We start from the raw sequence: 14,913 nt of genomic DNA, 5'->3' as shown, positions 1-14,913 counted from the left end.
TCAGTTAAGTGGTGTACCTAATATATACCTAAACAGTATAATATTGAATTGAGGTGGTGAAACATCAAGAGTTTCTTTCACTACAAGCGGACCAGCTGGCCAGCCTGCTCAAATCCGACGATCTCAACGTGGTTACTGAAGAGAATGTATTCGAGTGCATGATGACGTGGGTGCAACATGACAGCGCCAAACGGGAGCAACACCTGCCGATGCTACTGAAGTTGATCAAACTACCGCTATTGTCCTCTGAGGTAAGTTAGCTAGCTATGTATTGTACTGTCTTCTAGTAAGCAAGCAACTATAAAACTAACACGCGCGGCTACAGCCCAATATCAACCTTTGTGTATTCCGATAAGGTTCACGATGACTCGCCACGCCTATCGTGGCCAAGTGTTTGTTGATGATGAACCAAGCCGACGACACTACTGTCCTCTGAGGGAAGTCTTCATATTAGCCAAAACACAGCCACTGCTGGACGTTCCTTAAGGATCTCCAGAACGACCTGCATTAACCATAGATACCTTGAGCCACATTATAATGTTTAAAATTTCATTTTAGTGCCAATGCACTCCATGACTCTATATAAAAATGAACTGTTATGGGAACCATCGTTCGACGCGAGAGGTACGTAGCACACATAGACTTATATCGACCAGCCCGACCAGGATATGAACCGTGATTACCTTTTGTGTTGTTTGTCTAGTGAAACTAACCGTGAATCATTCAAAACTGTTATTGTTTCACACATATTGTACCTTTTCAGTATTTGATCGACAAAGTGGAGCAAGCGTGCGGCAATGTGCCGGAATGCCAGCCGCTTATCATGGAGGCGGTCAAGTGGCATCTGCTGCCCGAGCGGCGGTCTCTCCTGTTCTCACACAGAACCAGGTAATCAACACACACACTACACACACACACACACACACACACACAAACACACACACACACACACACACACACACACAAACACACACACACACTTCACTTCACTTTGGTACACTTTATAAAACAAAGTCCCCCGTCGCGTCTGTCTGTGTGATTGTAATGTTTGTATGTTCGTGATAAACTCAAAAACTACTGAACGGATTTTCATGCGGTTTTCACCTATCAATAGAGTGATTATTGAGGAAGGTTTAGGTATATAATTTGTCAAGGTTTTGTGTAACCCGTGCGAAACCGGGGCGGGTCGCTAGTTAAATATAATTTAACCAATGTGATGACATGTGAAAAGCAATTTAATAATAAATAATACGGTAGTTTCCTATAGAAAAGATATTTTTTACAGCAGTCATAGAAAGATAACGAGATTTACGAAAATTTACTAAAAAGCAATGGCAAACACATGTTTTGCGTTTATGATTAATTTAAAATCAGCTATATAATTTTAAAATTGTCTCAAAAAAAAAAGAGATTGCCTGTAAATTTGCTGTAAACAGAGATTTTACTTTACAGTAGGTAAATAGGAAAATACTGATCTTTGATTTTGATAGGCCGAGGACTTCCACCATCGGGCGACTGCTAGCTATAGGCGGCATGGATGGCTATAAGGTAAGATAATAGGGATGATGACACATGTTGAATTTTATAACAAAATCTAGTAAAATAGATAGCAAACGGGCAATTTATCACAATAATGTGGATATTAAAATAAAATATTGAAAAATTACAAAATTACAGGACCTGAAAGTTTCAAAATTTAAGTTTTTTTTAACTTCCAAAAACGATAAAAGTAAGGGTACCATTCGATTTCTTACATTTCATCCAAAAAAATATTGTATAGCAACTATATACATAAACGCAATATTTCACCGACAAAAACGCAATTTTTTTGTTTTGTCCATACTACAAGATGGGCGATAACGTCACGGCCTCTGGCCGTTTTGTATAGGGCGTTTCGCGAGTGAAGTGCGACTGTCGGACTTTGACTACAATTTCTGACTTTTGTGTTACTTTAATGCAATGGGTCCCATATAGACATTTGATCCTAAAAACAAACCCGATTGATTGATACCATAAATGCAAATTTGTCATCTAGCCTATTACCCTATTGTTGTATACAGGGAGCTAGCAACATGGAGATGTACGATCCCCGAACGAATTCGTGGACGCCCTTCATGCGAATGGGGGCTAGAAGGTTACAGTTCGGCGTCGCTGTGATGCAGAACAAGCTCGTCGTCGTGGGCGGCAGGGACGGGTTGAAGACCTTAAACACGGTACGGTCTCACAGTAATGCGGTTTGGTACCAATTCGTGGATGAGGGTGGGAGCGAGAAGGTTGCAGTTCGGCGTCGCTGTGATGCAGAACAAGCTCATAGTGGGCGGCAGGGACGGGCTGAAGACCTTAAACACGGTACGGTCTCACAGTAATACGGTTTGGTACCAATTCGTGGATGAGGGTGGGAGCGAGAAGGGTGCAGTTCGGCGTCGCTGTGATGCAGAACAAGCTCATAGTGGGCGGCAGGGACGGGCTGAAGACCTTAAACACGGTACGGTCTCACAGTAATACGGTTTGGTACTAATTCGTGGATGAGGGTGGGAGCGAGAAGGTTGCAGTTCGGCGTCGCTGTGATGCAGAACAAGCTCATAGTGGGCGGCAGGGACGGGCTGAAGACCTTAAACACGGTACGGTCTCACAGTAATACGGTTTGGTACTAATTCGTGGATGAGGGTGGGAGCGAGAAGGTTGCAGTTCGGCGTCGCTGTGATGCAGAACAAGCTCATAGTGGGCGGCAGGGACGGGCTGAAGACCTTAAACACGGTACGGTCTCACAGTAATACGGTTTGGTACTAATTCGTGGATGAGGGTGGGAGCGAGAAGGTTGCAGTTCGGCGTCGCTGTGATGCAGAACAAGCTCATAGTGGGCGGCAGGGACGGGCTGAAGACCTTAAACACGGTACGGTCTCACAGTAATACGGTTTGGTACGAATTCGTGGATGAGGGTGGGAGCGAGAAGGTTGCAGTTCAGCGTCGCTGTGATGCAGAACAAGCTCATAGTGGGCGGCAGGGACGGGCTGAAGACCTTAAACACGGTACGGTCTCACAGTAATACGGTTTGGTACTAATTCGTGGATGAGGGTGGGAGCGAGAAGGTTGCAGTTCGGCGTCGCTGTGATGCAGAACAAGCTCATAGTGGGCGGCAGGGACGGGCTGAAGACCTTAAACACGGTACGGTCTCACAGTAATACGGTTTGGTACCAATTCGTGGATGAGGGTGGAAGCGAGAAGGTTGCAGTTCGGCGTCGCTGTGATGCAGAACAAGCTCATAGTGGGCGGCAGGGACGGGTTGAAGACCTTAAACACGGTACGGTCTCACAGTAATACGGTTTGGTACCAATTCGTGGATGAGGGTGGGAGCGAGAAGGTTGCAGTTCGGCGTCGCTGTGATGCAGAACAAGCTCATAGTGGGCGGCAGGGACGGGTTGAAGACCTTAAACACGGTACGGTCTCACAGTAATACGGTTTGGTACCAATTCGTGGATGAGGGTGGGAGCGAGAAGGTTGCAGTTCGGCGTCGCTGTGATGCAGAACAAGCTCATAGTGGGCGGCAGGGACGGGCTGAAGACCTTAAACATGGTACGGTCTCACAGTAATGCGGTTTGGTACCAATTCGTGGATGAGGGTGGGAGCGAGAAGGTTGCAGTTCGGCGTCGCTGTGATGCAGAACAAGCTCGTCGTCGTGGGCGGCAGGGACGGGCTGAAGACCTTAAACACGGTACGGTCTCACAGTAATACGGTTTGGTACCAATTCGTGGATGAGGGTGGGAGCGAGAAGGTTGCAGTTCGGCGTCGCTGTGATGCAGAACAAGCTCATAGTGGGCGGCAGGGACGGGCTGAAGACCTTAAACACGGTACGGTCTCACAGTAATACGGTTTGGTACTAATTCGTGGATGAGGGTGGGAGCGAGAAGGGTGCAGTTCGGCGTCGCTGTGATGCAGAATAAGCTCATAGTGGGCGGCAGGGACGGGCTGAAGACCTTAAACACGGTACGGTCTCACAGTAATACGGTTTGGTACTAATTCGTGGATGAGGGTGGGAGCGAGAAGGGTGCAGTTCGACGTCGCTGTGATGCAGAACAAGCTCATAGTGGGCGGCAGGGACGGGCTGAAGACCTTAAACACGGTACGGTCTCACAGTAATACGGTTTGGTACTAATTCGTGGATGAGGGTGGGAGCGAGAAGGGTGCAGTTCGGCGTCGCTGTGATGCAGAACAAGCTCATAGTGGGCGGCAGGGACGGGTTGAAGACCTTAAACACGGTACGGTCTCACAGTAATACGGTTTGGTACCAATTCGTGGATGAGGGTGGGAGCGAGAAGGTTGCAGTTCGGCGTCGCTGTGATGCAGAACAAGCTCATAGTGGGCGGCAGGGACGGGCTGAAGACCTTAAACACGGTACGGTCTCACAGTAATACGGTTTGGTACTAATTCGTGGATGAGGGTGGGAGCGAGAAGGGTGCAGTTCGGCGTCGCTGTGATGCAGAACAAGCTCATAGTGGGCGGCAGGGACGGGCTGAAGACCTTAAACACGGTACGGTCTCACAGTAATACGGTTTGGTACGAATTCGTGGATGAGGGTGGGAGCGAGAAGGTTGCAGTTCGGCGTCGCTGTGATGCAGAACAAGCTCATAGTGGGCGGCAGGGACGGGCTGAAGACCTTAAACACGGTACGGTCTCACAGTAATACGATTTGGTACTAATTATATATATACGAAATAGCGCAGGCATGTATTAGCCCATAACCCACGCTACGCAAGAATTGGCTACTCTCCTACTAGTCAAATCAGCTTCTTTTTACACGACTGTTTAGAACTGTCAAAACTATTTGCCAATATGGAATGTATATGAAAACGTGTGTAGTGACGTCACGGTCAACTCGCCTACTTTTTATATTTCTATCCGATTTATTATATTTAAATTGTGTTTAAAAAGAACTGCTATCTATTTTTTTGTAACAATTGTCTGGTGCTTTATTTCGTGCACGGTGTGAAATAATTTATTTTAAGTAGATGAAAGTACCCAATTGCTAGACAGTAATTGACCATTAGATATATGAAGCTAAGGTTATCATATAAACGGTAGGTCTTAGCCACAGAACAAGTAGAATGGCGATGCGAGCAGGGTACGTGTCGCCGCCGGTTATGAGCAAACGCTCGCATGCTAATACTCGCCTGCGCTGACCGAAAAACGTAAACATGCCTTTTGCGCCACAATAACGTTCAGATTAAGAAGCCAGACATCAAATCGCCATCAAACGTAACAGTTTGGCGAGAATATAAATGTTTAGTAATTAAGATGTAAATTTAAATATATAAATAAATAAAAATAAAAAAACTGTCTAAAGGAGGCGTATCCATTCACCAGGCACACAAGTTTTTACTACCGTTGCGCGAGAAATGTGGAAATGTGGAGAGGAACGAGCGGCGACACCGGTTCCGATACTAACTGCGCGCAATAGCCGTTCTAACCTCTGATATGTTCTGTGGTCTTAGCTTAATAAATATAAGTAAGGATGAATTCATAACTGTCAAATATACATTTTTCGCGACTACATCCAATATTTTCACATCAGCACATCACATCACGGTCGATCTATTGTTTTGCTTGTAGCAGGCGTGTTTCACTGCGCGATTTTGTCTCTTTGCTACAGATAGCTAAAAGTACATCCGTTCGGCCCCAATTTTGGGGAAAGCTATAAGCCGCGCGTGGCGCTATCGCCACCTAGCGGCCATATCTGTGCTGATCGTAACAGACGCGTTTTGTTAGACAGTCAGTCTTTTGTACTTAGTACTAGTATTTATTCTGTGCTTGTAGGTGGAGTGTTTCGACCTGACGTCGCTCACGTGGAGCACGATAGCGCCGATGAACACGCACCGGCACGGGCTCGGGGTGGCGGTGCTGGGCGACGGACCCAACTCGCCCGTGTACGCCGTCGGCGGACACGACGGCTGGATCTATCTCAACTCCGTCGAGCGGTGAGTTTTGCTTGTAGGTGGAGTGTTTTGGACCTGACGTCGCTCACGTGGGACACGATAGCGCCGATGAACACGCACCGGCACGGGCTCGGGGTGGCGGTGCTGGGCGACGGACCCAACTCGCCCGTGTACGCCGTCGGCGGACACGACGGCTGGATCTATCTCAACTCCGTCGAGCGGTGAGTTTTGCTTGTAGGTGGAGTGTTTTGGACCTGACGTCGCTCACGTGGGACACGATAGCGCCGATGAACACGCACCGGCACGGGCTCGGGGTGGCGGTGCTGGGCGACGGACCCAACTCGCCCGTGTACGCCGTCGGCGGACACGACGGCTGGATCTATCTCAACTCCGTCGAGCGGTGAGTTTTGCTTGTAGGTGGAGTGTTTGGGACCTGACGTCGCTCACGTGGAGCACGATAGCGCCGATGAACACGCACCGGCACGGGCTCGGGGTGGCGGTGCTGGGCGACGGACCCAACTCGCCCGTGTACGCCGTCGGCGGACACGACGGCTGGATCTATCTCAACTCCGTCGAGCGGTGAGTTTTGCTTGTAGGTGGAGTGTTTTGGACCTGACGTCGCTCACGTGGGACACGATAGCGCCGATGAACACGCACCGGCACGGGCTCGGGGTGGCGGTGCTGGGCGACGGACCCAACTCGCCCGTGTACGCCGTCGGCGGACACGACGGCTGGATCTATCTCAACTCCGTCGAGCGGTGAGTTTTGCTTGTAGGAGGAGTGTTTTGGACCTGACGTCGCTCACGTGGGACACGATAGCGCCGATGAACACGCACCGGCACGGGCTCGGGGTGGCGGTGCTGGGCGACGGACCCAACTCGCCCGTGTACGCCGTCGGCGGACACGACGGCTGGATCTATCTCAACTCAGTCGAGCGGTGAGTTTTGCTTGTAGGAGGAGTGTTTTGGACCTGACGTCGCTCACGTGGGACACGATAGCGCAGGGACCGATCAACCCTTTCCGCGAGAAAAGCCTTTCAATGGGCGTCCCTTACACACGGCTAACACATTATAAGACTCTCCATTTTGAACTGCAAGCCCATTCATTTGACTTACCCTTACCGAAAAGCTCAGCCAAAAATAAGGCTAGCCCTTTGCAATTGCTTACCGCTAGTCTATACGCCTTGCAATCCCTTAATAAGGGTTACCCTTATCATTAAGCGCTTTTTATAAAGCTTTCCCTTTAGTATTGTCGTAGTTTAGCCTTGCGTGAAAGAGGCAGGATTAGTATATATCTACGCTAGTGTATGAAAAGGAAAGAAAATGGAATGGAATGATTGTATAGGTTATCGTCGTGGTTTAAGGTTTAAGAAACAATGAATGTGAGAGTGAGTGATGTTAACTTGTAAAAGAATAAAAATACAACATCCTTACCTTCAGCTTGTTGCCGCATAATTTACATTGGCTTTTGTTCGTTTCCACATCTATCTATATATATATATGACACCGTAAGATTGTGAACCCGTTAGTTTATAATCTAACGTAGGTTAGGTTAGGTTAGATTATAATCTCCCTACCGTCAGTTCATAATGTACCTAGCGAGATTATAATATGACGAGTGTTTACAATTTTACGGTGACATATATATATAAACTAGCTGTTGCCCGCGACTTCGTACGCGTGGATTTGTATATTGGTGGTTATTTATATTCTACAGAGTAGCTTAGAACATTATGCAGCAAAAGATAGCAGTAGGGACGGTTAATCATTTGTTAATTTAATTATTATACAACGCATGAGATTTGTCTTTCACAACCTGGCTACGCAGTTTCAGCCCCTAACCCGGCGGTCGGCAATCTGCGGCTCGTGAACCCGTCACTTGCGGCCCGCGAGCCTCCCTGGCTATTTTTAACCGACTTCAAAAAAAAAGGAGGTTCTCAGTTTGACCCGTATGTGTGTATATGTATTTGTTCGCGATTATCTCGCGTTTGGCTGAACCGATTTTGATGCGGTTTTCAGAAAAGTTTTTCTTACTTTCTGGAGAAGGTTTTAGTATACCTAGATCCGAGCTGATGCTGAACCCTGGCTGTATCTAGTGGAACTCAGGTTTGGTGCAACATACGCACACGCTGTTTTGGTCATCCGACACGTCTTGATGAGCACTTGGGAGAGCAGTACCCAAGATAGAGCTGATGCTGAACCCTGGCTGTACCTAGTGGAACTCAGGTTTGGTGCAATATATGCCCACGCTATTTTGGTCATTTGATGAGCACTTGGAAGAGCAGTACCCAAGATAGAGCTGATGCTGAACCCTGGCTATACCTAGTGGATCTCAGGTTTGGTGCAACATAGGCACACTCTGATTTGGTCATCCGACTCGTCTTGATGAGTACTTGGGAGAGCAGTACCCAAGATAGAGCTGTTGCTGTACCCTTGCTGTACCTAGTGGAATTCAGGTTTGTTGCAACATAGGCCCACGCTATGTTGGTCATCCGTCATATCTTGATGAGCACTTGGGAGAGCAGTACCCAAGATAGAGCTGGTGCTGAACCCTGGCTGTACCTAGTGGAACTGAGGTTTGGTGCAACATAGGCACACTCTGTTTTGGTCATTCGAATCGTCTTGATGAGTACTTGGGAGAGCAGTACCCAAGATAGAACTGATGCTTAACCCTGGATGTACCTAGTGGAACTCAGGTTTGGTAAAACCTACTATTTTGGTATTAATTACTTTATGGCAGAAATTTGGTTTACGACAGGATAGGGACTGGACACGTATAGGGGTGCCATATAAAAATTATTTTGTGCTTTTCAGTGGGTTGGTTTTTTGAAGGCTTTTTTTTAAGAAGTTATATTATGTTATTTTGTTATGGTTTTCTTTTTGTTTATTTTATTTACTTATTTTATTTTTTACTTTTTAGTGATAAGTACTTCCGTTATTTTAGGTTTTGGGCTAAAATACTAGTTTGTTAGGCTCTCCACTTAGTTTTAGTGTAATTCAGTAGGTATCTAGTTATTTTGTTTTGGTTTTCTTTTTGTTTATTTTTATTTTTTTATTCTTATTTATTTATTTTATTTTTTACTTTTTAGTGATAGGTACTTCATTTACTTCAGGTTTTGGGCTAAAATTATAGTTTGTTAAGCTCTCCATTTAGTTTTGGGCTAGTAAGTAACTACCTACTAATGTTGGTGATGGCCTAACTCGATGATAATCGCGACAAAACACAATATGACATTTCGGTGCCAAACGATTTGTATGTACATATATTGCTCCCACTCCCACTGCCACTACCACTCCCACTTCCAGTCCCAGTCCCAGTCCCAGTCCGAGTCCGAGTCCGACTCCCACTCCCACTATTTTGTCTAAATCGGTTTCAGCAACTTAAATTTCTTGGTAGGTATACCGATAGCATCGCCACCTACCGGGTCCGATTGGTTTTTCAAATCTTCTCCAGACTGTAACAAACACTTTTCTGGAAACCGCAGGCAGTTTGAAAAAAGTTGATCGACCCACCTAGTGGAACTCTGCAACATAGGCACACGACGACAAGTCGGTTAACCAAAACAAAGTGTGCCTATGTTGCACCAAACCTGAGTTCCACTAGGTATAGCCAGGGTTCAGCATCAGCTCTATCTTAGGTACTGCTCTCCCAAGTGCTCATCAAGATGTGACGGATGACCAAAATAGCGTGGGCCTATGTTGCACCAAACCTGAGCTCCACTAGGTACAGCTAGGGTTCAGCATCAGCTTTATCTTGGGTACTGCTCTCCCAAGTACTCATCAAGATGTGACGGATGACCAAAATAACGTGGGCCTATGTTGCATCAAACCTGAGTTCCACTAGGTACAGCCAGGGTTCAGCATCAGCTCTATCTTGGGTACTGCTCTCTCAAGTGCTCATCAAGATGTGACGGATGACCAAAATAGTGTGGGCCTATGTTGCAACAAACCTGAGTTCCACTAGGTACAGCCAGGGTTCAGCATCAGCTCTTTTTCGGGTACTGCTCTCCCAAGTGCTCATCAAGATGTGACGGATGACCAAAATAGCGTGGGCCTATGTTGCAACAAACCTGAGTTCCACTAGGTACAGCGAGGGTTCAGCATCAACTTTATTTCGGGTACTGCTCTCCCAAGTGCTCATCAAGATGCGACGAATGCCCAAAATAGCGTGGACCTATGTTGTACCAAACCTGAGTTCCACTAGGTACAGCCAGGGTTCAGCATCAGCTTTATTTCGGGTACTGCTCTCCCAAGTGCTCATCAAGATATGACGGATGATCAAAATAGCGTTGGCCTATGTTGCACCAAACCTGAGTTCCACTAGGTACAGCCAGGGTACAGGATCAGCTCTATCTTGGGTACTGCTCTCCCAAGTATTCATCAAGAGGTGACGGATGACCAAAATAGCGTGGGCCTATGTTGCATCAAACCTGAGTTCCACTAGGTACAGCCAGGGTTCAGCATCAGCTCTATCTTGGGTACTGTTCTCTCAAGTGCTCATCAAGATGTGACGGATGACCAAAATAGCGTGGGCCTGTGTTGCAATAAACCTGTTCCACTAGGTACAGCCAGGGTTCAGCATCAGCTCTATTTCGGGTACTGCTCTCCCAAGTGCTCATCAAAATATGACGGATGATCAAAATAGCGTTGGCCTATGTTGCACCAAACCTGAGTTCCACTAGGTACATCCAGGGTTCAGCATCAGCTCTATCTTGGGTACTGCTCTCCCAAGTGCTCATCAAGATGTGACGAATGCCCAAAATAGCGTGGGCCTACGTTGTACCAAACCTGAGTTCCACTAGGTACAGCCAGGGTTCAGCATCAGCTCTATCTTGGGTACTGCTCTCCCAAGTGCTCATCAAGATGTGACGGATGACCAAAATAGCTTGGGCCTATGTTGCACCAAACCTGAGTTCCACTAGGTACAGCCAGGGTACAGGATCAGCTCTATCTTGGGTACTGCTCTCCCAAGTGTTCATCAAGAGGTGACGGATGACCAAAATAGCGTGGGCCTATGTTGCACCAAACCTGAGTACATCCTGAGTTCCACTAGGTACATCCAGGGTTCAGCATCAGCTCTATCTTGGGTAGGTACTGCTCTCCCAAGTTCTCATCAAGGCGTGTCGGATGACCAAAACAGCCTGCCTATGTTGCACCAAACCTGAGTTCCACTAGGAACAGCCAGGGTTCAGCATCAGCTCAGATCTATGTATACTAAAACCTTCTCCAGAATGTAACAAACACTTTTCTGAAAACCGCATCAAAATCGGTTCAGCCAAACGCGAGATAATCGCGAACAAATAAATATACATACATACGGGTCAAACTGAGAACCTCCTTTTTTTTGAAAGCGGTTAATGAGTACTTAGTAGGATTTATTAAATAGTCGTCTTGAAAATCTTCTGGGGGTTGAGAGGGATTATATCGAGAACAATTTTATTCAGTTTGTGGCTTGAAACATCGTAGCCAGGTTGTGAAAGACAAATCTCATGCGTTGAAGAATACCTAATTAACAAAATATGATTAACCGTCCCTACTGCTATCTTTTGTTTGTTGCATAATGTTCTTAGCTAATGTAGAATATATAACTACCAATATACAAATCCACGCGTAAGAAGTCGCGGGAAACAGCTAGTCATATATAAAATACCGGTGAACGGCGTCAACTTTCGGTTTTGGCATCGTAGGTTTTTTTATTCTAAGTTTGATTCGTAATCAGTAGCAATAGGTATATTATTTGCAACGGGAGTTATTGATAACATCGGCACGTGTCTAACACTAAAGCGCCGTGACGATGCGCTCGACCCGAGAAAAGCAACAACCAATCACAACTCTTTGCCATTGAAAATTGAACCGTATTTCAACAAGAGCGGCTTCGATCATTTGGAAGCGCGCGAAAGCCGCTCACATCAAACCGCCGTCGCCGACGATCGCTCGGATTCGAAGTAATGTGTGTTTTATGAACAAGGTAGACGGTTTAAATTAGCACGCTTATATGCTGAAAGGGCTTCCCTTATATAAGGGTATAAGGGTAGCCCTTATAAGCCATATGCGGAGCGGATGATAAGGGTTTTGTAAGGGTATTGGGCTACCGATTACTCAAATGGGCTAGCTTTATATAAGGGTTTTAAAGGCTTAATGAAAGGGTATCGTCTGGCAAAGGGTATGGTGAGTTAAGCCTTATGCAATACCCTTACAAAACCCTCTATAAGGGATAGCGGGCGGGTCCCTGCGATAGCGCCGATGAACACGCACCGGCACGGGCTCGGGGTGGCGGTGCTGGGCGACGGACCCAACTCGCCCGTGTACGCCGTCGGCGGACACGACGGCTGGATCTATCTCAACTCCGTCGAGCGGTGAGATTCTTTAATTGGCATTAAGATCCTTTACAGTACATACACCGCCCTAGTACGGTAACTAGCACTATAGTGATTTAATTCTCTTTGACTAGCACTATACCTACGTGCGTATGTAGAAAATTTAAGAGCCCATCAACGTGCACACTAGCGCCACTGCTAAATAATCGTGATTATTTAAATTTAACGAGAGATATTTAAAAAAAAGGGGGCCGCTACGTACTGTATCTTACATGTATTAAAGTACGTTTTGAATACTTTGGACGCATAGATTGACGAATCCAGCAGTAGATACAGTACGTAGCGGCCCCCTTTTTTTAAATATCTTTCGTTAAATTTAAATAATCACGATTATTTAGCAGTGGCGCTAGTGTGCACGTTGATGGGCTCTTAAAGGGCTATATACAAATACAAATACAAATAATTTATTGAGAAAAGTATAGTACAGTGGTTGCTCTTAAAGACTAAGTATTTATAAAGACAAGTGATTTACAAATGCCTGAACTAGGATTCCCTGTGTTTCAGGCAGCGAAGGACAATATTAACTATTTATTAATTATTCACTTAATTATAAACTATAAGTAGTACACAATATAGGTCTTATTACCTAAACAAAAAAGTAGGTTCTTAAGTATTAAATATCAGAATACAGTAGGCAGTAGGTAATCATTTTACGACTATTAGTAAGTTCTCTGTATCATCGTACGTCATTTTTTGAAAGGCGCGTCGTAGAGTATTCTTGCAACAAGCATAGCTAAGTGGGTATAAGTCTAGTGTTGCATTTAACCTGTTGTACAAAAATGGGCCCAAAAAGACAAAGAATCTAGATGAAAATACGTATTTTCTTTGTACGGTTTGCATGCATATAATATCTTTGCGCCTTTTATTTCTATAATCAGTGTTGAAAGGAGTTCTGGCGTGCTGCTTTAGTACTGTGCTTAATATATATAATTGACGAACAGTTAGTACTTCACATGATTTATAAAGGAGGTCAGTAGGGTATAGGAATGGGCGGGAAGTGGCTACCTTTAATAAGGCTCTTTGAGCTCTTTCTAGGGTTAGTAGTGTAGTTTTAGCTGTGCCACCCCAAGACGAGATGCAGTAAGTTAGTATCGATTGACATAGCGCAAAGTATACTTGTTTGATTAAATTTGAATCAGCGATTGAACGAAGTTTTTTAAATATAAACATTAACTTTCGAACTCTATTGCACAATGCTTCAATGTGATATTTAAAAGAGAGGGTTTCGTCTATCATGACTCCCAAATACTTGATTTTGTCAGTAATAGCTTGTAACGTTGTACGTACATGTTTTAATTATAAGCTTAGATTTTATTATTTTTACATATTAAATAAATTAAATTTAAATAAAAAATAACTTATTTAGAATAGATTTTAATTATTTTACTTTTATTTTAATCAATTATTATTTATGGAAATGAACTAATTATTTATTTGTACAATTTTATATATTAATCAATTTTATATTTACAGTAATCATCTTATTCTACTTTACTATTGTAAAGTAAGACATAAATTATCATAAGTAATATATACAATACATAGATAGTTTTTACAATGCATGACACTTTATTCGTACGGACTGTACTCGCGACCGGTTCATTGATTGACGTCATGGAAGGATCGAGAAGCGGCTGCGCGCGCGCTTGTCCCCTCCCGTTGACCACTGGCGATTCAGTCCGCGCCACCTCGCCGTCGTATACGGATGTGCCGTTGCGCACACGGGGAAGCCCGTGTCGTCTAGCGCGCGGTACAAATATTTATTATGGTGAGCGCGGACACCTATTCGTGATAATAATCTGCTTTGCGACGTATTCGCACATATAAGTTTCCCCGCACCCACGTATTGGTAAGTGCAAAGTGTTGAACGTTTCATTAAATAAGAATAAGTAGCTTTAGTGTTAAAGTAGTTTGTTATTCGATTCATATTAATCGCAAAACCTAAATTTAATCTTACGTTCCATTCCATCTTTTGCTAAATGCTTTTAGCTCCAGAATGATCTAGCAATTTCCTTTGTTCTCGTAGTGGCGGGTACGAGTAAGTATGTGTACGTACCCTCCTACTTATTTAAATTCACTTCTTTGTTCTTTGTTCTTCTTTCTTTCTTTACTCTGTGCTTTTCCTTCGTTTTTGTAACTCCGCTCTGCTTGTGAACACAAACACGCTTTCTGCTTATGGTGCACCGGCTTCCCCATGGTCCCATCATCATCATCACAGGGTGTTCACAAAAGCAGAGCGAGCAGGAACACCTTACTAAGACATCTGAAAATCCACAGGGTGCGTCGGAACATTTTAAATTCAAGACCGTCGGCCGACAAACACCATCACCACCTCGACGGCAGGGTTGGAGCCATAGCCGTTCGCCCGCCGTCGCCCCTGCTCCTCTTCAGCGCTGTCGAGTGACACCCACCTGCTGCGGACCCTCGACCAGCCAGGGCAGTACCGGATCTCGGGTGCAAATTTAGACGGGCCTTGACCACCCACGACCCTATTCCAAACTTAGTTTTTTTATTTTAATAAATACTTAATTTGTTAACGAGTTGGTAGTACTTCTTTTACCTCCCCTACCAACAGGGACGTACTTCCCCCTTAACGTTACATTGGCG

The 14,913-nt window shown here is 45.2% G+C and overlaps 1 protein-coding gene across 1 annotated transcript in view; it reads left to right on the top strand.

Annotated features, from left to right (window-relative positions):
- Window positions 1-14,913, top strand: part of LOC134651488 (kelch-like protein 5) — a 32,155-nt gene that overhangs the window by 1,855 nt on the left and 15,387 nt on the right. The window contains exons 4-8 of the mRNA XM_063506602.1: window positions 54-251; window positions 764-888; window positions 1,491-1,548; window positions 2,061-2,213; window positions 5,812-5,972. Coding sequence (XP_063362672.1) covers window positions 54-251; window positions 764-888; window positions 1,491-1,548; window positions 2,061-2,213; window positions 5,812-5,972 — 695 coding nt within the window. The remainder of the gene's footprint in view (window positions 1-53; window positions 252-763; window positions 889-1,490; window positions 1,549-2,060; window positions 2,214-5,811; window positions 5,973-14,913) is intronic.

The sequence above is a fragment of the Cydia amplana genome, chromosome 10 (assembly GCF_948474715.1).
Source record: "Cydia amplana chromosome 10, ilCydAmpl1.1, whole genome shotgun sequence".
NCBI classification, from domain to species: Eukaryota; Metazoa; Arthropoda; class Insecta; order Lepidoptera; family Tortricidae; genus Cydia; species Cydia amplana.
The sequence above is the reverse complement of the archived record's forward strand: the minus strand, read 5'-3'. Positions and strand labels throughout refer to the sequence as shown.